The sequence below is a fragment of the Uranotaenia lowii genome, chromosome 3 (genome assembly GCF_029784155.1).
Source record: "Uranotaenia lowii strain MFRU-FL chromosome 3, ASM2978415v1, whole genome shotgun sequence".
In the NCBI taxonomy this organism is placed as follows: Eukaryota; Metazoa; Arthropoda; class Insecta; order Diptera; family Culicidae; genus Uranotaenia; species Uranotaenia lowii.
Window position 1 is genome coordinate 72,179,323 of NC_073693.1, and position 20,939 is coordinate 72,200,261.

Genomic DNA, 20,939 nt, shown 5'->3' on the forward strand with positions numbered 1-20,939 from the left:
ATCAAAGGTTCTGGAAAGAATCATAAAATTATACTAAAATGTGAAAAAACCTAAATTTCCTTTAAAAGCAACGAGGGTTTAGGTCCCAATCATTCAGTATGTCCTACCTCAAAGCCTAAGCTAGGCTTGAGAGACTTGTGCGTCCGTTTGCTGGAGAGAGTTTTCCTAGGAAGGAACCCGATACAGCATCATCTCGCACTACTGTTTAAGATGAGTGGTAAGGTACGAGAAAAAAAATAGAATGGAGTGATTGGACGGATTGGATATAGAAGAACGGAACGAGGAGGGATTATTGGTCCTTCTTCTGGTATGGGATGTTAGTCTCGTTAGGGGCAGGTAAGCGAACGAAGAACGTTTTGTTAGCGTACTTATTGGATTGCTCTCTGTTCCCTTGAAATTTGCTACATATATTAGCTCACTTTTTCAACAAAATATAAGGCGGTTCATTGTGACGCACTGCTAACTTTTGGCGTTGGTGAGGTAACGTAAAAGGCTTTCATCAATAATTAACAAATAACAAGTTCCATAGAACGTGCTCTTGATTACTTATTCAGCCCTTCCAAGTCTTATAATCAAACTGAAAAACCGTAAATTCAGGAAAGATCAAATGTAAAATCCATCCAAGGTGCTTAGAAGTTCGAATTTGGTACTATATGGAACCAAAAAGTTCACTTTCGGTTCAATTGAAAGCATGTTGATCAGCTATACGCATGGACAATAGCATAAGGTACACCGGGGCAAGTGCAAACTCGGGGCAAGTGCAAACGATCAACTTTTCTCTGTTACAAAAAAATTAAAAAATATTTCTTCTTCTAGAAGTTGTTATTGTTGTCCAAACCAACAATCTGACATAGATAAACTAAACTTTCTTTTAATTATTCACTAAAAACACAGCACTGTTTGATTACACACGAATTCAAGTACGTACTAGACATGAAAAGTGTGTTTTTGTTTTGCTTTTTCTGGCTACAAAAAAGGGCATTCAAATCCGATTTTTCGTTGAAAGGTGAGTGTTTGGGGGTGATATTCAAGTGAAAGCAGAAAATTTATGATAAATTTTCAGTATACCCTGAAAATTGTGAAAATAATATTCACTCCTGTCAACCCACACTGCGGGGCAAGTGCAAACGACACTACCGGGGTAAGTGCAAACGCACCTTTAAGCCATGTAACATCAGACATTTAAAAAAAAATCATCTCAAAAATGGTTCAGCATTATATTAGAGTGGTCAGAAAGGGTATCCAAAGTGTTGTATCTGAAGCGGATATTTAAAATTCCGTAACGCCTTGGCAAATGAAGGTGTTTTGCTTCAACAACAGTCAGCAAAACTGAAGTTCCAAAAAGTATTTAATATTGCAGAAAAACAGCAAATACACCAAAAAAAGTTGATAAAACATACCGGAACATGTATTAAATTCGTTTTAGTAACGATACACTGACGCATTTTTGAATAAGTTTGGGAAAAGCATTGCGTTTGCACTTGCCCCCATAAACGGGGCAAGTGCAAATTTAGAAATTTTTTCACAAAAGTGCCGTTACTTTTTACCAAAATTTTTTAATTTTTCACTTTCAACGGGAATTTGATGAGAACCATTTTAATGATGCAAAGAACGATAATTGATAATTTTTGAAGATTTACATATTTTTCTAGGACATGTGAAAGTTGAACTATGGTGAAAACCGTTTGCACTTGCCCCGGTGTACCTTATATGAAACACACGAAACGCAGCTGAACTTTAAGTTTTGGAAGTTTAAAGTTTGTTAGATGTCAGAACTAGGCCAAAAAAGGAAATTGTTTTTAATTCTTCCGGAAACCATTTACTAAGTCGAAGGTGTATTTTACACACAATACTGGAGGTAGGGTGATTTGCCAATCGTTGTCCCCTAACCCATTGTTGCACAGCATGACTTAAATTGTCAATATTTCAGCTGTTTTTCAACTTTTCCTCAAAAATAATACCGAATCGTGTAATTCGGAATGTTTTCTGATGAAATGAGGCTTTTGTGATATTTTCTGCTGGTAAGTGTCTATCTTACGACAGTTTTGATTTTTCTTGTTTTTTTCGCGCGGTTTTTGTGCTAATTGTTAACAAAAACCTTAACATTCCTTCTACGGCAAATAAGGTTTTACGTCAGAACAAAACATTTTTCGTATCAGTTTTCTATACGAAACGTATGTTGGACAATTTTAACACCATGATTTTGAAAAAAAATTATGATTCATACTTAACCAGAAAATATGTTAGATCGTGCAACAATTGGTCCGCTCAATATCCTCCTGCCCCATTGTTGTCCATAATTCCGCTGTAAAATTTGTTTGGAAATTTCAAATTTATTAATTCGTAAACCTCCAATAACTTTGTTTGGTTGTTTTTACAGCTAAAAATAGCAATAAAAATTTTGGAAGCGATTGTTTAAGTCCTGAATTATAGCACCGTGTTTTGAATTAGTAAGGAGGCTTGTACGGAAAATCCAAATTTTCATTCAAAAACCATCAGAGATGTACTGAAAGTTAAAAAAAAACATATATTTGTATATTTAAAATATTTCTTGTTTCTTGCAATACATTGCATGTGAACAAAAACTAAACCTATCTGGTACCCTAGAAATGATATTCGTTGTAATACAAGAAATTCAAAATAGGTAAATATTTTTTTTTTTAAATTTTAGTGTTTTGACAGCTAATTTTAAAACTGGTTGACCGGATTAAAATAAGAATCGCATTATACTGCTTTGCATATGTAACGAATCTAAAAACTGTTCTGAAAAAAAATTGTTTCTCTAATTTCGTGACGACAAATCTAAAAGAATTTTATTCCATGTCAACAGCGATCCCCTTGATATTGTTATGAATATTGTCAGAATATTGCACAGGAGGAAAACTACGACCCTTAATCCCAAAAACTAGAAGTCGAAGGTTTGAAGATTCGAATCTGCTGTCGAGTTGCCGTCACTGGAGACATCTATGTGAAGCTTTATTTGGCCCTTATCATCCAGAAAAATAAACAGTCATAGCTTTGTAAAACTTAATTTAATCCAAAACAGTTTTTCAGCCGGAAAAATCTTGGGAAGCATTTCTATGTGATGTGATTGTTTCCTGAAGATTGATGAAATGCTACAGAGGTTACATTAATTACAAATAAACCCACTTATATTAAAAAGATATTTAAATCAATTAGCTTTTCGAAAACAAAATTCTTATACAAAATTGTATATCATGAGCATAAATCAGTCAAACGATCTGAAACTTTGGGCGTGGTTGTGTCCATTTTCAAGTTTTAAATTGAGATTCATTATGTAAAAATCGATCGACTTCCAAGTGAGTCCTTAAACATTTGTTTTATAAAATCGCATCTTCTTCATAAGGGTAAAAGGGGGCAAAACAGATAACGTTCACTAATCTTTTCACCTGTTAATAGCCACTTAAAAATTAAGCATTAAATACCTTTCAGTTCATTCTATGGGATTTTAAAGACATAAAATTTTATGTTGGTAGGACATATAAAAAAGGCTCAACACTGGGCAAATTATGTTATTTAACCTCCCCTCGAATGGCTTTTGGTAAATAAAGAGGTGGGTTTGAGTTTCTGAGAAAACTTCACATGTGATAGATGCTATTCCAGACACTCAAACCGGCGGCTTTGTGTTTTTTTTTGGGCCCGAATTGGAATTGGAAAGTGCATTGGACTGTTTATATGGGACACCCCCCCCCCCCCTCCCCCTCATAAGGGGCCGTCTAAAAATTAGATTGCATTTGAACTAGAAGTTCGCATAATAAGCTTCCGTAACAAATATCAGCCTATTCGACCTCATGGTGACGGATTTTCAAAATGTGCAACCATTGGAAAAAATCGGACAACATTATGCACGACGCAAGATTTGCCTGTGCAACTATTGGGCAAAGACAAGCTGTTTTAAATGATTTTTTAAATTTTTATGTCACTTTTTTCAAACACTTGAACCTTTGGATCTTGTTGACCAATCCTGTATGAGTGCATCGACAAAAAAAATCGAGTGAATTTGGTTGAAATGACTAAAATACAGCATAAACACCAAAATCATGTGCTTAGCTGTGCAACGATTGGCAAATCACCCTAATGTGTCTTGGCTACTTGGAAATATAATGGGATTTTCATCCATTAATCTCACATCCTCTCACTTAAAACTTTCAGTGCAAAACTGGTGGACTACAAAATGAATGAACGAACACGATGACAGCACTTCGGGCAAAACTCGTGGCAAACTACAGCTCGTGGTTCATCCTCCGCCTTCACACTCCGTTCTCCTGCATGCCGCCAAAGAAGGTTTTTTTTTTTTTTTTTTTTAAACGAACACAAACACATATCTACAGGATCTCAATGAAACTTGATGTTTCCTCGAAGAGATTCCTTTTTCTTAACTCTAAGCGTACATCTTTCGAGGATATAATGGTTAGCATCTTACAAATGCTAAAACCACCAACCCACAGAAAGTGTACTATGTATGCCGTGACCGGGATTCGATCTCATGTCCGCTGGCTTAGAAGACTTGCAGGCTATCCTCTACGCCACGGGCTGCGGCGGTTCTTAACACTCGTCGCTCGAATACTCCGAGTGTGCGCAGGTCCCCCTCAATATCCGCGTCTCGTGCCCGCAGTGGACAACTAGTGTAGTGAGCGTCCCGTGGTTCGTCACAGTTCGCTGCCATAACTGCATTTCTGCTCGATGAAGAAATTTACATGCAGTAACCGCTCTTTGAGAAACAGACCAAATCGCTTGTTTGTCGTCTGAATAAGGCCTTGTACGGGTTGAAGCAGTCAAGTCGGGTCTGGAACCGCAAATTGGACATGATGCTCAAGAAGTTCGGGATGTTCCAAGCCAAATTTGATTCCTGCGTTTACTACCGCATCCAAGATGAAAACATTATATTTGTTGCGGTCTGTGTAGACGACGTGATGCTGTTCTCGAATGATGCCGATCAACGATAACATCCGCATTAAAGACTTGGGTGTAGCCAGTTACTGTCTTGGAATCCGGATCCAGTACACCAAAAATGCGCTAACCTTGGACCAAGAAAGCAACGTAGAAGCGATGCTGAAACGATTCAATATGGCGAGTTGCAATCCGGCGAAGGTTCCTATTCAGGAAAGACTGATCAAGGCGATGGCGGCAAAGACTGACGATGAGGCGAAGAAGATGATCGAAATACCGTATCAGGAAGCTGTAGATAGTTGAATGTACTTGGCCCAATGTACACGACCGGATATCTTATTCTCGGTCAATCAACTGAGCAGATTTAATTCCAACCCTGGAATTTAACACTGGAACGCAGTCAAGCATCTTTCCGTTATCTTCGAGGAACGTCAAAAATGAAAATACGATACCAAAAAGATGGCAGTCCCGAGGTTACTGGTCACAGCGATGCAGATTGCGCGGCTGATCAAGATGACAGGAAATCGACGAGTGGATACATACTCACTATGTAAGGTAGTCCTATCTCACGTTTCGTTGTAGTTCCGCCATGGTCTAAGTTCCGTTGCTAACTAGAGAATCGTACTCCTCCTGCCTAGCTATTTTTCAACGATCGGCGTCGTCACGAGCCAGAGCCTCTTGGTGGGTAAAAGGGTCATAGGAAACGGGTACAGTTGAATTGCCACGCTCGCCCAACATTTCGCTAACGTGGAGTGAGTTGAGTGGTGCGTGTATTGCTGCCCTTTCGGGTGGATCGGTTTATGATCGCAAGTTCTGTAGGGAAGGAGAACACGGCTAGCCTTTGCAAGATACTAAAAAATCTTACTTGCCTGAAATTCTGTGCTCCCGATCGCTGCGCCTCAACGTCTGTGACCTAGACGGACATGAAACTTGTCGCGGTGGGAGCACGGTCTCATCGGTTACGGTATCTGTGGATGAAGTACTAACATCGATCATCGCAGAATCTAAATCGTCGGCCTTGCTCTCGGAATGAACCACATCAGGTGCCAACGGATCTTCTAAAGAAGATACAGTTGGCTCAGGTGGCGGTCTTGAGTTGCCGACGAAAACACATTTTCTTCTAGCTCTAGTCGAATCATCGTGCGACCACCTTCGTCCAGGAAAATATAACATCTCGGCTGCAAAAAACTTTCCTGTACTTTGGATCGTACAGACTGTTGTACCCTTTGGTTTCTTGATCAAAACCAATGAGAATGCATTATCTAGACTTTGGATCCCACTTCTGCCTTTTGGGCTTTGGAATATGCGCTATGGCCTGGGTACCAAAGATTCGAACATGGGATAGATTCGGCTTTCGATCAGACCAGCATTTCTCCGGAGTAAATTCGTGACCACGGGATGGTGAGCGGTTAATGAGATAAACCGCTGCCTAGGCCCAAAATGGCTTGTCCAGGTTACCTTCAAACAACACCTAGCGCGTTCAACGATGGTTCTGTTGTTTCCATCGGATAGTTTCTCAACTGCAATTTTGTGTAGATGTACGATGTCCTATGCGACGATGCCATATGTCCAAGCTTGATGTGGTGTTGGAGCACTGAACGTTTCTTCATGTTGTTCCAACTTGAAAAGTTCATCGGCGCGCGTTTCAGTAGCTGCAACCTGACCGTCACGGTTCAAAACCTTGTAACCAGCATCGTTGAAAACTACCGTGTAGCCCTTACTGACAATCTTGTTATCGAAAGAAGGTTTACCGTTAGCTGCGGTATATATTGCCCATCGTTGACGGGAATAGCACCTTAATGCTATCGAGGTTGTAACAAAGCAATACCAGAACCTTCGATCTGCATCGTTGCCTTATTCGCTGCTGTAACCGATCTTGAGGCGGGCTTGATATTTTTGAGCAAATTTTTGTTCCGGGTCATATGAACTGTTGCACTCGAATAAAAAAAACGCTATATCCGCTGTTGGTACTTGGATTTTCTGCAACAGTTTCGTTTTGATGGCGTCTCCTGTGATTGTAACGCCGGAATTCTCCAAGACCATGATCATCGGCCTGTATTCCTCGGGCAGACCACATAAAGCATGGATCACTACAAATCTGGACGCACTATTTATTTTACCATAGTGCTCCTAGTTGTCGGATCTGGAATGTTTTGGCAGCACTTTGTAGAGGAATGTTTCTTCTATCAGTGCTGAAAATTTCATTACGATTCGTTTTGTTTCAAAAAAGTTACACGTGATGGAAGCCGCGAGATGAAATTAAATTTTGAACACCCACGTCAAAAATCCGACGTGGTCGGGTTCAAAAATCGCGAAATCGTTAAAAATGGTCAAATCAACCGTGTGTAGCGTTCTCAAACGTTTCCGTGAGATGCGTACTATAGATCGGCAGGTTCATACCAAGCGTCATAGTGGAATTAAGGATCGGAAACTGCATTTGAAAGTGTTGAGAACGATCAAGGAAAACACAGGGTAGTCGGACTATGACATTGCCAAGAAATTCAACGCCGACCGGTGCACCCTCAGCAGAATTCGTCTACGCGAAGGTATACGATCCTATCGGACCAGTAAGCAACCAAACCGGACATTGAAGCAGAATTTAGTAGCCAAAGGACGTGCCCGCAAGTTATACAAGAAGATTCCAGCGAAGTTCGACGGATGCATCCTCATGGATGACGAAACGTACGTGAAGATGGATTTTGGGCAGTTTTCTGGCCAAAAATTATGTAAAGTCACTGCAGTGGTGTACTGCACTGGTCATGGTGATGTCCCCGGCAACTTCAAATTCGTTTTTGCTGATAAGTTAGCAAGAAAGTGTCTGGCAAGGTATTTGCAGCTGCGGACGAAAAATTCCGGTTTTTGTGAAAAACAAGACCATGGACTCCAAAATTTACAAGGAGGAATGCCTGAAAAACATTTTTTTTCGTACATTAGATCTCACAAAGGACTAGTTAAGTTTTCGCCAGATTTGGCAAGCTGCCACTACAGCTAGGAGGTTCTACAGTGGTATTGGGCCAACGGGTGGATTTTGTCGAAAAGGACATCAATCCACCCAACTGCCCTCAATTCCGCTCTATCGAAAAATTTTGGGCAATTGTCAAGCAGAAGATGAAGAAGAATGGTAGGACAACTCGGGAAGCAACAGAGATGAAGAGATTGTGGAACAAAATGGCTGCTGAGGTCAGCGAATAGGGTGTTCAAACTATAATGAGTGATACTCAACCAAAAGTTCGAAAATTCATCAAAACAACATCGGAATAATTTTTTTATTATTTTTCCTTTAAAGTGCAATAAAAACCCTACATTTCAAGTACAAAACATTTTTATTTCGTTTATATAGCTCCGAGATAGACCCGTTTTAATGCGTCCAGATTTGTAGTGATCCATGCTTTAACAGCAACGCACCAACCCATTCTTCCGCAATGACGAAATTGATTCCATTTAGTTGATGGGCTGTCGATATAATTGTGTTTTAAAGTTGGAAAAATCTAAGTCCTGAGACTTGGAAGGTGAGATAATGGATCTGAGACATGAGGCATGAAACCTGAGGCTTGATACCTGAGACTTGATACCTGAGACTTGATACCTGAGACTTGAGACTTGATGAGATGTGAGCCTGGAGAAGTGAGGAATGAGATGTGAGAAGTAACGAGTAAGACGTGAAAAGTGATATGTTAGACGTAAGACGCTCACATCTCACCTCTCACTTTTGATGGCTCAAATTTCACTTCTCACGTTCCACCTCTCACGGTTCATTTCTTAATTCTCACCTCTTACTTTGCACTTCTCATGGCTCATTTCTCATTTCTTACTTTTCTCGTCTCACTTTTCACGGCTCATTTCTCAATTCAAACTTCTCGCGTCTCACTTTTCACTTCACACTTCTCACGTCTTATAATTTATGTCTCATGTTTTATGTCGCATGTCTCAAGTCTCAGGTTTCGTGTCGTAGGTTTCATGTCTAATGATCTCAACTTTCGTAGAAGGTGCCCCAGGCCCAACTTCAAAAGTTTTTTTACACGGTTTTTGCGGTTTTCGGGAATACCCGTGTAAAAAAAACTTTACTGTAAATAACATTCAAGCTAAATCACAGCTACACGATTTTAACTCCTGAATACGAAACATCATTTTTATAAATTTCCGTCATATAACAGCTGTTTCTATCACGCTCGCCAATCATTTGGTTGTTGAGACCCCAAACTGCTCCATAATTCGATTTGAGGACACCCTTTTGTATTGCTTTCATTAGGACCTATTGGGCGACTGGACACAAACATTTTAAGAAGGATATGATCCACATTGGCCCACATAAAACAACTGGACATTATTCACTATATCAAGTGATTTGCAATCACGTTGAAACCAAATTTTGACGGTCGCCATGTAAGAAAGATAGCCAGAATGTGCAGCATTTTTTCGAAATCAAAACTATGTATTCCTTTCTGAATACGTCTGCGTCTAGGCGAAAGACCTATATCTAGCATCTTCGCAGTTCTATCAAATGCATGAACCACCCTAAGCTCTGTTTCATTCTTATACCCTTCTCTTCTTTTATCCGTACCTTCCTCTATCTACCTTCATTCAACAGACCTGCGACGAACAACTACATACTAACGTGTAGAACGCGCGCGCGGCAACTCACTCTCTCCAGAACATGGTGTAGTAGAAAGAATAGCACTTATAATCTGTTTAGAGGCAAAGGCCGGGCTCCGCTCGAGGGATGATGATGGTTTGAAATGTGATGCAACTGATGCCCGTTCGTATATCCCTGGCCTGGCCTGGCCTGGCTCCGACAAAGGAGAGAAAGAGATTGCAAAAAGGAATGAGCATGGCGAGAAGAAGTAGGTATGAATGGGTAGTTAGTTTTTTCTTCGGAATGTCCATCCCGAAAAACCAGGGGGAAATACAGAACGAACACAGGAAGGTAAAGAAGTAAAACGACAAGATACTCACTTTATTTTTTGTTGATTCTGAGTTCTGGATCTGTGATGTTGTGTTAGAGAGTAAGCCATCGGTTTTGCTACTAACTAAAACACTTGTGGGTAGGAAGCTGATGCGACTCGGGATAAAATTGTTCCTTAGCTGAAGCGAGGGTGCAAAATGTGTGAACTCTGTTGAAAAGTGAATGAAATTTAACGAATATTTACTTATAGTGAGAGTATTCTAGTTGAATATAAAACGTGTGACAAGGCGAGAGCTCAGGCTAACGATTCCCAGCATCCCGAAGGATTAGATTGAAGACTAAGCGGCGCATCACCATCAACGGGTCAAAATGTTTGTAACCATAAAATCCTCCTGTGTTAATCCGAAAAACCTGTTTTGCTTTGTGTGTGGCAATTACACACCTTCGCATCACAAGAGATCAATCATGACCATCCCAATCATGGACGCATACGAGGCGTTCTTCACGATACTACGCACCCACAAGGATAACTATGTCCATGGACCATCGGCCGTGTGTAATGACTGCAACCAGGCGCTGATGCGGTGGAAAAATGGCAATTGCGTCAAAACTCCGTTCCCCTTTCGGACGCCCATGATTTGGAAAGCGCCGTCCAACCACACCAATGATTGTTACTTCTGTATAACGAAAACTATTGTCGATGGAAAGAAAAAGTACGCTCAGTATCCCGATAACATCCCCTCGGCAATGCGTCCTGTTCCCTGGGAAAATCAACCCTCCAACAAACCGGAATCCCCACCTCGTCCTTCCGTTACCATGAAGAGTCCCACAATCGATATCCTACCGAAAGCCTCAGCTCAACCCAATTGGACAGTTAGCGTAAAAAAGGTTAAACTTGATCCCCCGCCAAAACAACTGTCGCCGACCACAGTTCCCCTGACCCCACAATCACAGCTCCAAAAATCAAGTCCTCAACCCCAAGCCCCGATCAAAATTCAGTACCAACAGCTCAAGGTCAAATCGGAAGCGGAACTCAAACAGCCAGCTCAACCTGCACCCCCAACAGTTATCGATATGGCCACGCTCAACTGGCAGCAGCAGATGGCCCAAAAGCAACTGGAGCAGCTTCAGAACCTCAAGAAACCTAGACAGGAAATCGCTCCACAGCAGCAACAGCAGCCACATATTCCAAAAATCAAACCAATTGCATCGATGAGGGAGAATTTCCCGGCGGCCAAGCTGAATGGACCTGGTAAGTTGGCCACAAAAAAAAGGAAACTTTTTTATCCTTATTGTTTTGAAGAATTTCTAAACTTCGAGTGTGATGAAAAAGAAGCTCTTTCCAAAATGCACATTCGAAAGTTTGTCTTTAGATTTTGCCCAAAAATTTTAACCATTTAATTTTTTTACCAATAATTTAAACTTCAAGCTTCGAAGTCTGTTTTGGAAATTTTTCAATCAAATGTTCGATGATAAATTGCCATTTGAGCTCCGATACTGGCTTTCCGAGCCAAATTCTGAGCTCTGAATAGGATTGAATAGTAGGAATCCAAATTCTTTTTTTTAACAAATTTTAAGATTTTTAATTCATTCAAACTTTAGCACAAGTTGATGAACTATAAACAAAATCTGTAATTGATTTGAAATGAGAATCGTTTGTTCTTATTCCAAGCCGTTTGATTTTCGTTTACCACAAACGACTGACACACAAAAACAAAAAACTCTTTTTAGAACTTTTGAATTCTCACTAGTCAAGTCTGACCAGTGCACTTATGCATTTCCCTCGAGTACCCTTCATTCAGCCAAATGTGCCTTGTTCAAGTTATTATGTGACTTTGGAGTACAGGGATAAGTTTCAAAAAACAAATACGAACAGAAACAGACTTGAATAGCAGAATGAAACCAATTTTTGGTATCATCCTGGTGGTTTCATCTGAGTATGGTTTTTATTAAAACTTATCGACGGATTTTGAATCGTATTTAAGGCTTTTAAAATACCTTTATGATTATTTTTACAAAACTTACTCATAAAATTTTGTCTTGGAGGCATAAATATAAAAAAATAACCGCGAAAACATAGTTTTAACACGTTCGTCGCCACGTCACCCATATTCGGCAGACGGGTGTATTTCCTGGGGGGCCCGTCACATCAAAAATCAGGTGACGCTCTCTTACTTGAGTTTACCGCTCAGCTTCGCCACACGTTTCAAATATGGGAGTTCTCCCTCTTTGCTTTCTCTCTCTGAAAATTTCTTTGGGCCCGGCTAGCAAAACTACCAAAATGAGCGTGGCGACGAACGTGTTAATTCAATCGAAAAAGTATGTAAAAATTGAGTCGGTAGGCTGTGCTCGAAAGTGACGGGAGTGTTTGTTTTTGCGCAAGAAAATTTCATTTTTCCCAAATCAAATTGGACCTAAAAAATTTGTTCAAGAACAGGTCCCGAAAAATTTTCACTAGGAGTGGCCTCGAGGAAAAACACCATATCAACTTTCCGGAGAATGCTGAATGAGCTCGTAACGAGGATTTAAAAGGAATATTACCTTAGGAGGAGTCCTCAATCTCATTTGACAAATTGGTGAGTCCGTTCCTTTTTATTCTAGCACGGGTGATTTTTGAAAGTATAGTACAATTTTCTCGTGTTTTAACTTTTCATTTTTCAAAACTTAAGAGGCAACTTAAGGCAAGTTAGAAAATTACTTTAAATTTTCAAAACTATTGTTTAGTTTTATTGATGTTTTAACCTTTCGTTTCAATAAGTAACAAATAAATTTGTAACAGCTTTTGTATGAAAAAGTGAAAAACATTTTTTGGAATGATCAAAGATTTAATGCAGATAATCTTGACTCAACTGTAAATATTAGAGTTCCACTGAGAATTCACTGGAAATTATGGAATAAGTTATTAGTTTTAGATGATCGCACTTGTCAAAAGTGCCACCTGATCATATCCTTTCACCCATATTTCCAACAACCATTTTTTTTGCTGAGTTGCAGAGGTGACCTCGGTCCTAATGCACAAAACTGATCTTTCATCCCTTTTCTCGCTTCCAAACTATCTATTGACTAAAGCTGCTTAGTTCATTTACAAATGGGAGACTGTCTTTTGCTGGTAGCTAATTTCCTAGTTATCGGACGTTGGCTCAGTTTCCTCCAAATTCATCATTATTACATCGATAGCTGTCAAAACCGTTGATTATTCAAAAAAATTCTGTGCGTGAGTGGTGGAAAAGTATGCAAACACTGTCAAAAATGTCCACAAAACTCAAATCATGCGTTGGAGTGAAGCACATGATCGGCAACAACGGTTGAGAGTCATCAAGGGAAGTCAAGGCTCATACCAGAATTTATAATGTTTAATAAGCGAAAACTTAAGTGTAGATCGCTGAAATGTTCCGCAATTTTTCTCCGATAAGGTTAAAGTGTTGCCTACCCGATCAGGAGGGGAAAACAAAATTATATCAAGATGAGATATTTTGATACTAATCCATTTTCTATCTAAATGAGTTATAATTCAGTACTCGTAGGATGTTAAAATATCTCAAATTATATCAGAAAATCTATACGATCATAGCTAAATTATATCAGTTTTTGATATGCTCCGATCTAGATTATATTTTGTTCAGATAGCATAGTTTGATATTGATATTTTTATAATTATTTCCATACCTTTTCTGAAGCACACATTTGAACAAAGCGGAATCTATTTTTTTTTATTTCAATGGAATCTAGCCATTTGATGATCTTAATTTACATTTATTCGTTGAGAAGCTCTTCCAACAGGTACATTTATTCGTCGAGAAACTCTTCCAACAGGTGCAATTAAATGATGCCCAAGCGGGTTTTAAAGTTTAAAAAAAATATCGTTTGCGTTTCATTTCAAACTCGTAGTATTCTAAGCCTTTAATTGCCTTCAAATGTGCTTACAAATTAAAAAACTAATTTTTATGAAGCAAAAATTTTTTCCGTTATCGGTGAAATTTTTTTCAGAATGCATATTGCCATTCGGACGTGAAAATGAACGCGGAATTTATATTCACCACTCTTGTTCGTTTTCCGTTTTCACGTTCGCTCAGTGCGTTTACACTTCGAGCGGAATGTCGGTGAACGCGGAAAAAATATTCCGCAGTGAAAATCGGGGGAATTGAACAGAGAACAGACGTACAAGCTCGAACAAAAAATCTTCAAAAAAGTGTGTAAAATTTCAAATGCTGACACATAAAAAATACGTTGAAAAATGACTTGATACAGTGCCATCTGTTGCGCCGTTGAAAAGTTACAGTTCAAATTTCTTAGAGCTCAGTTTTCGAAAAGGCGTAATCGTATATGAACTCAATAATAAATAAAATAATGCCGCTCTAAAATAGACGGGTCCAATTTATTGCTAGTTAAATGCAATAAGAGTTGCTTTTGACTGGATAGAATTTCACTTCCTTTATTTTTGCACTACTGAGGCAATCAAAATAACGAACAGTTATGGAATAAATTTTTGCTCTTCGGTCAGAGAACGAATCGACTATATCCAGTCAATTAGGAACATTCTTGACGATCAGTCTCACCCATCAGAACTGATTCTGGACATCTCGAAGCGGATTATTTCCAAGTAAATATCATAATTGTTCATAATTTAGTACTTCTAGCTTGAAGGGAAAAGCGATTAACTTTTAAGATTTTTTTTTTATTATGCAACGTGACGAAAGTATTACGAAGCTTCATCAGCGATTTTTTGTAACATGCCGAACAATTCATACGACCTGTTCAAAAGTGACCAAAATATTGTACATTTTTCTCAGTTTTGTTTTGACAGTTCTCTTTGGCATGTTCTGAGACATCTGGTGGCCCAGCCAAAAAACAAAAATTGGTTCCAAATGTTCGTTGGAAATTTTACACAAGTTTCGTGGGCTAGCTTGTACGTCTGTTCTCTGTGATAAAACCAATGTTAAAGGGTTTTGAACAAGGAAATCAGTTCAAAAATAATCATTCAACTATTCCGCATCTATTCCACCTAGTTTCGCAGCCATGAAATGCAGCATAGTTGAGTTTTTGAAGAATATAAGTATTTTCATTTTCACGTTCGAAAGAACTGTAAATGCACCTTTAGGCAGAACAAAACTTATCAGAAATATAACTTATCTAGATATGCATGCTTCGAGAAATTTTTCTAGTGGAAAGTCAATAACCCACATTATTTGCTGAAACCATGTTCCATTTATGGTTTCCTAAAATTTGGATTCTATTTCAAGAATCTGTTGAGCGAAACTCGTTAATGTAAGGTTTGAGCCGTTGACTTCGATGTCCGTGTTTCAGAAAAAGTTGTACGTATATCAAAATAAGATATAATCATTTTATTTTAGGACAATCCGAAAAAAATCCTGATCCATGAATATGAGCTTCCCATTCCCGATCAGGAGAGCATATCAAAATAATAACTCAAACGTATCTCACCAAGATATTTACATCTGATTCAGTTATAATTAAGTACTCCAAATTTTTGATTTTAAGTTTCTCCAATCTGAATTATATCTTATTCTGATTGACAAACTTGAATGGGGTTGAGCACATATTCAATGATCAAGATTTTTTTCGGATTGTCCTAAAATAAAATGATTATATCTTATTCCAATATACGCACAACTTTTTCTGAAACACGAATATCGAAGTCAACGGCTCAAACCTTACTTTAACGACTTTCGCTCAACAGATTCATAAAATTGAATCAAATTTTTGGGAAACCAAAAATGGGGCATGGTTTTATCAAATAATGTGGTTTATTGCCCGATCAGGAGGGAAAAACTAAATTATATCAAGATGAGATATTTTGATACTGATTTTTTCCTATCTAAATGAGTTATTATTCAGTACTCGTAGGATGTTAAAATATCTCAAATTATATCAAAAAATCTATACGATCATAGCTAAATTATATCAATTTTAGATATGCTCCTTTCAAGATTATATCTCGTTCAGATAGCATAGTTTGATATTGGGCAGAACAAAACCTATCAAAATTATAACTTATCAAGATATGAGTGCTTCGAGAAAAATTACTAGTAGAATGTCAATAAAAAATATTATTTGCTAACCCGATCAGGAGGGAAAAACAAAATTATATCAAAATGAGATATTTTGATACTTATCTTTTTTCTATCTAAATGAGTTATAATTCAGTACTCGTAGGATGTTAAAATATCTCAAATTATATCAAAAAATCTATACGATCATAGCTAAATTATATCAGTTTTTGATATGCTCCTATCAAGATTATATCTCGTTCAGATAGCATAGTTTGATATTGGACATAACAAATTATATCAAAATTATAACTTATCAAGATATGAGTGCTTCGAGAAAATTTTCTAGTGGAAGGTCAATAAACCACATTATTTGATAAAACCATGCCCCATTTTTGGTTTCCCAAAAATTTGATTCAAATTTATGAATCTGTTGAGCGAAACTCGTTAATGTAAGGTTTGATCCGTTGACTTCGATGTCCGTGTTTCAGAAAAAGTTGTACGTATATCAAAATAAGGTATAATCATTTTATTTTAGGACAATCCGAAAAAAAATCATGATCATTGAATATGGGCTCAACCCCGTTCAAGTTTGTCAATCAAAATAAGATATAATTCAGTATGGAGAAACTTAAAACCGAAAATTTGGAGTACTTAATTATAACTGAATCAGATGTAAATATCTTGGTGAGATACGTTTGAGTTATTATTTTGATATGCTCTCCTGATCGGGAAAACCATGTTCCATTTTTGGTTTCCCAAAAATTGGATCCAATTTTAAGGATCTGTTGAGCGAAACTTGTTAATGTACGGTTTCGGCCGTTGACTTCGATGTCCGTGTTTCAGAAAAAGTTGTACATATATCAAAATAAGATATAATCATTTTATTTTGGGACAACCCGAAAAAATTCTTTATCATTGAAAATTATCTCAACCCCATTCAAGTCTGTCAATCAGAATAAGATATAATTCAGATTGGAGAAACTTGAAATCTAAATTTTTCAGTACTTAATTATAACTGAATCAGATGTAAATATCTTGGTGAGATACGTCTGAGTTATTATTTTGATATGCTCTCCTGATCGGGTGACCTTCCACTAGAAAATTTTCTCGAAGCACTCATATCTTGATAAGTTAAAATTTTGATAGGTTTTGTTCTGTCCAATATCAAACTATGCTATCTAAACGAGATATAATCTTGATAGGAGCATATCAAAAACTGATATAATTTAGCTATAATGGTATAGATTTTTTGATATAATTTGAGATATTTTAACATCCTACGAGTACTCATATAACTCATTTTGATAGAAAAAAATTAGTATCAAAATATCTCATCTTGATATAATTTTGTTTTTCTCTCCTGATCGGGTTCAAGTTTGTCAATCAGAATAAGATATAATTAAGATTGGAGAAACTTAAAATCGAAAATTTGGAGTACTTAATTATAACTGAATCAGATGTAAATTTCTTGGTGAGATACGTTTGAGTTATTATTTTGATATGCTCTCCTGATCGGGTAGCTATGAGTCACTAAAATCTTACCTCATACAACAAATTATTGCTGGTTCCAGAGCTCGTTAGCTGTATAGTCGGTACCGAGGCAATGAGACAGATGATTTCTGATGGACGACAAAAAATTGTGAAAACCACCATTTCTAACAAATTCCGGCGATTGAATCCTATAACATTTCTTCTCGTAGCAAGGTCCCTAGCAGATCAAAATATGTATTTGCTGGTTGTTTTGTAAAAAATACAATGAATTGCCAAGACTCTGCTCCTGTGAAAAAAAACATCTTTATCCTTCATAGAAAGTATTTCGATCAAACGAACCGTCTTTTAGATACACGCATTCGATACTGTCTTATTTATAACTGAACTAAGCTTTAGGACGTGGCCGGCGCCGTTATTGACGATCAAAGAGAGAGCAGATCAGTTTTGGGCATCGTGAATGTAATGCCAATCCCAGGTATCATTTTTTTAAACCTTTGATCATTATTAATATCTTCGGACAATCATTAAAATTAAATTAATCCAAAAAATTGTATGAATTATTTTGGGTTCAATGATTTAAGGTGCATGTGAGTAGTCAATCGAGCTAAGCTAAGCTAATCGGAAAAGTATGTGAAATTTATCCAAACCCCAATTTGTATGCTGAAAAATTATACAATTTCCTTAAACTTGAAAAAAATCTTTTTTATAAAATTCACTAGAGGAGATACACAGCAAAAAAAAATGTAAGGCTGGCCGATGTAATTTAGGCGACGAACATGATTTTGGTTATTATATTACATCCAATCGACGTACACAGAGCGAACATGGCGTTCAGTGTAATTTCACAATCCGCTATGTATTATTCTAGCAAAGTAGTCGCTTTCGATTTTTTTGACATTCAAAATCATTCTCATATTGAAAAGTTGTAAACGGATTGTGAAGCTAAAAAGCATTTGTTTCGTCGGTAAGTACTATTAAAATCAATATTTTAGGTAAGCAAAATCTTTGTTATATTTAAATATCTTTTTCTTGTCATTTTAAGGGGAATTTTAACCGATGCCATGACTGAAGAAAAAAGGTTCGATGTTTTCAAAACAACCGGATGTAAAGGTCAGGTTTAATGTTATCAAATCTTTATCCGAAAAGTGATTTGTGTCCAAATAACCATTCCAGGAATAAACAGTGTACGATCTCAGTGATGCAGTTACAGTCCGAGGGTGATGACAAAAACTGGAGGCTCATTCGAAAAGGAAGCGTTTTATTCTTATTGTGGAAATATGAGCGCAGCTTCGTGTAACTTCTTACCATGGCATCTCAAGAAAATGAGTCAAATTTAAAAGTTTCGTCACCTCACGATGAAATTATTGTGCAAAATAGTGACATAGTTTTAGACGGCAGGGAGTTGCAAAAAGTTGTGAAAAGGAAAAATGGCTAATTGCTAATTTAAAAGTCCCCTAGATTTCAGAAATAAAACTAACCGACTCGTTACAAAGTTTTGTAGGAAAAAATGGTTTCTAAAATGTAATTTTAAAAATTTGAACACATCAGATGGTTGAAGGTTTCAATAAAAATATGAAAATAAATCCCAAACAATCATTTGAGTCCATCTTTTTATTATGATAACGAAAATAAATCCATCACTTAAGTCCATCTTATGTAATGAATTCAATTTCGTATCCATCTTTTTCTAATCTATATTGATTTTGAAACTTAATTAAAGCATAACTGTTTATTCTTGGCAATGAATCGAGTTAAAAACACGAATATTTTTTACAAATTATAAGGTTCTTGAGCAAAGATTGATAATAATCTCGCTTTTTAATTATATCCTTTTGTTTTCGGTTGTCTACTGCGATATATGCGAAACATACATTTAGTGTAATATTCTACATAATAAAACTATACATCAAAACAGTGTAATATTAGATAGCATTGGCGACTCAAGTTATGTGCACGTTTTCGATGTAATATCGCAACACTTTTTTTGCTGTGTAGACAAATTTTACTAATTTAATATTTTGGAATTACTCGAAGTTTTGATTTGATTTTCGTCAGTTCTGTAAAAATAAAGCAATCCCAAATAATACCGTCGATTTTTTCTTGTAATTCCAGTACACTCAATTCTCCAGAACGAACCGATAACCATCGAAATAGACGATGACGAACCGGAAGAACGGAGTGGGAAACCTGCATCTGCAAACCCTCCACACTTCTCGAATCAGAACAACACTCACATTACTCCAGTACCGCTTCGAAAAAACGGATTTTCTTTGAATAATTCCAGCCCCAAACTAGCACCGGCCAAGAACATCCTAACGCACAACATGGCCACCCTAACGCCAGTCGGAATTGTATCCCCTGCTGTAAATATTATGCCCAGTATCGCAACAGCCTCGGCGCAGCCACATCTGGTGACCAATGGAGATCTCGCAACGTTACTAAGGGAGCTTCAACTACCCAGGGACAAAGCTACTCTGCTCATCAACCGGCTTCGTTCGTGGAATTTGCTCGTGGACAGCCAGACCTTGGTTGAGGAACCAGTGCCGCTCAAGAGCAAAGGCCTAAGTATTCAGGAAACTAACCAGGCTCCAGAATTTAGACGACGCTCGCTCAAAGGGATCGCGGGAGGACTACATCACCCGATGGTGGTGTCCAGTTCCGGTGCCGCTTCCATGAAGCGGAAATACCATGAGCTGTGCTAATCGAAAACGAAACGTCTGATCCTCCGAGGGAGAAAAACTGAGAAAAAAACTGATACTGAAGAAAGATTCCTAGAGTAACGGAGACTAAGTGAAGTCCTGATGTGAATTGCTTCCACCCGGTGCAACGTGGGTGGGAGATTACTATATTTACTTACTACCTATAGTATTATTTACTACATAAGTATGCATTAGAATATCTTTTGAGATTTAGAAGGTAACAATACGAATACGAACAAATACGCGCCCATTTACCATTCACGTTTGTCCTGTGGATGGTGCCAGCTTTGTAGTGTTTTAGTTTGGATGAAAAATATTACCCAGTATTTTTAATCTTGTGCCATGACAAATCAGTCGAGATTTATCGATGGCAAACCGAGAGCATATCGAAATAATAATAAAAAAACAGTACATTCCAGATGAAAACGCCATTGTTTTACTTTGTTCTCCTGACATTGTCCTTCCAGAAGTTCTTTTACTAGTTGAAAAAATTCCTTGGGATTCGGAGGGGCCATTTTTGTTAACCAAAGCAGGTAGAATATAAGAATTATGGCTTTACATAAAATAAATTCCCGTTTGTTTGTTTTTGTGAGGGTTTCTGGGTTTGTTTGTTTATCCTTCATAGGCTCAGCCATCTTAAAAAGCGAGAGAGCTGAAATTTGGCATGGGTGCTCATTAGGACCAGGAATGATGAAAAATGTTTCCAGATTTTCGGATGACTTTAAAAAAAAACGAGCACACACACTTAGGATCTCAGTGAAACTTCATGTTTCTTTGAAGAGATCTTCTTTCCTTAACTCTAAGCGTACATCTTTCGAAGTTATGATGGCTAGGCATCTTACAAATGCTAAAACCACTAGACCACGGAAAGTGTACTACTATGTATGCCATGACCGGGATTCGATCTCATGAACCTTGGCGTAG

The 20,939-nt window shown here is 37.7% G+C and overlaps 1 protein-coding gene across 1 annotated transcript; it reads left to right on the top strand.

Moving 5' to 3' along the window:
- The first annotated feature begins 9,549 nt into the window (after window positions 1–9,549).
- On the top strand, window positions 9,550–20,429 carry LOC129754136 (uncharacterized). The gene is made up of 2 exons (XM_055750016.1): window positions 9,550–11,066; window positions 19,429–20,429. Exons 1-2 carry the CDS (start codon window positions 10,184–10,186, stop codon window positions 20,016–20,018), a joined length of 1,473 nt encoding a protein of 490 aa, XP_055605991.1. The 5' UTR covers window positions 9,550–10,183; the 3' UTR covers window positions 20,019–20,429.
- Window positions 20,430–20,939: the final 510 nt, after the last annotated feature.

What these genes read in the sequence shown, in the direction of transcription:
- LOC129754136 (XM_055750016.1), top strand. Translation starts at nt 10,184, where the DNA reads ATGTTTGTAACCATAAAATCCTCCTGTGTTAATCCGAAAAACCTGTTT. An exon ending in GGCCAAGCTGAATGGACCTG is followed by an intron (nt 11,067 to 19,428) that starts GTAAGTTGGCCA and finishes TTGTAATTCCAG; the next exon opens with TACACTCAATTCTCCAGAAC.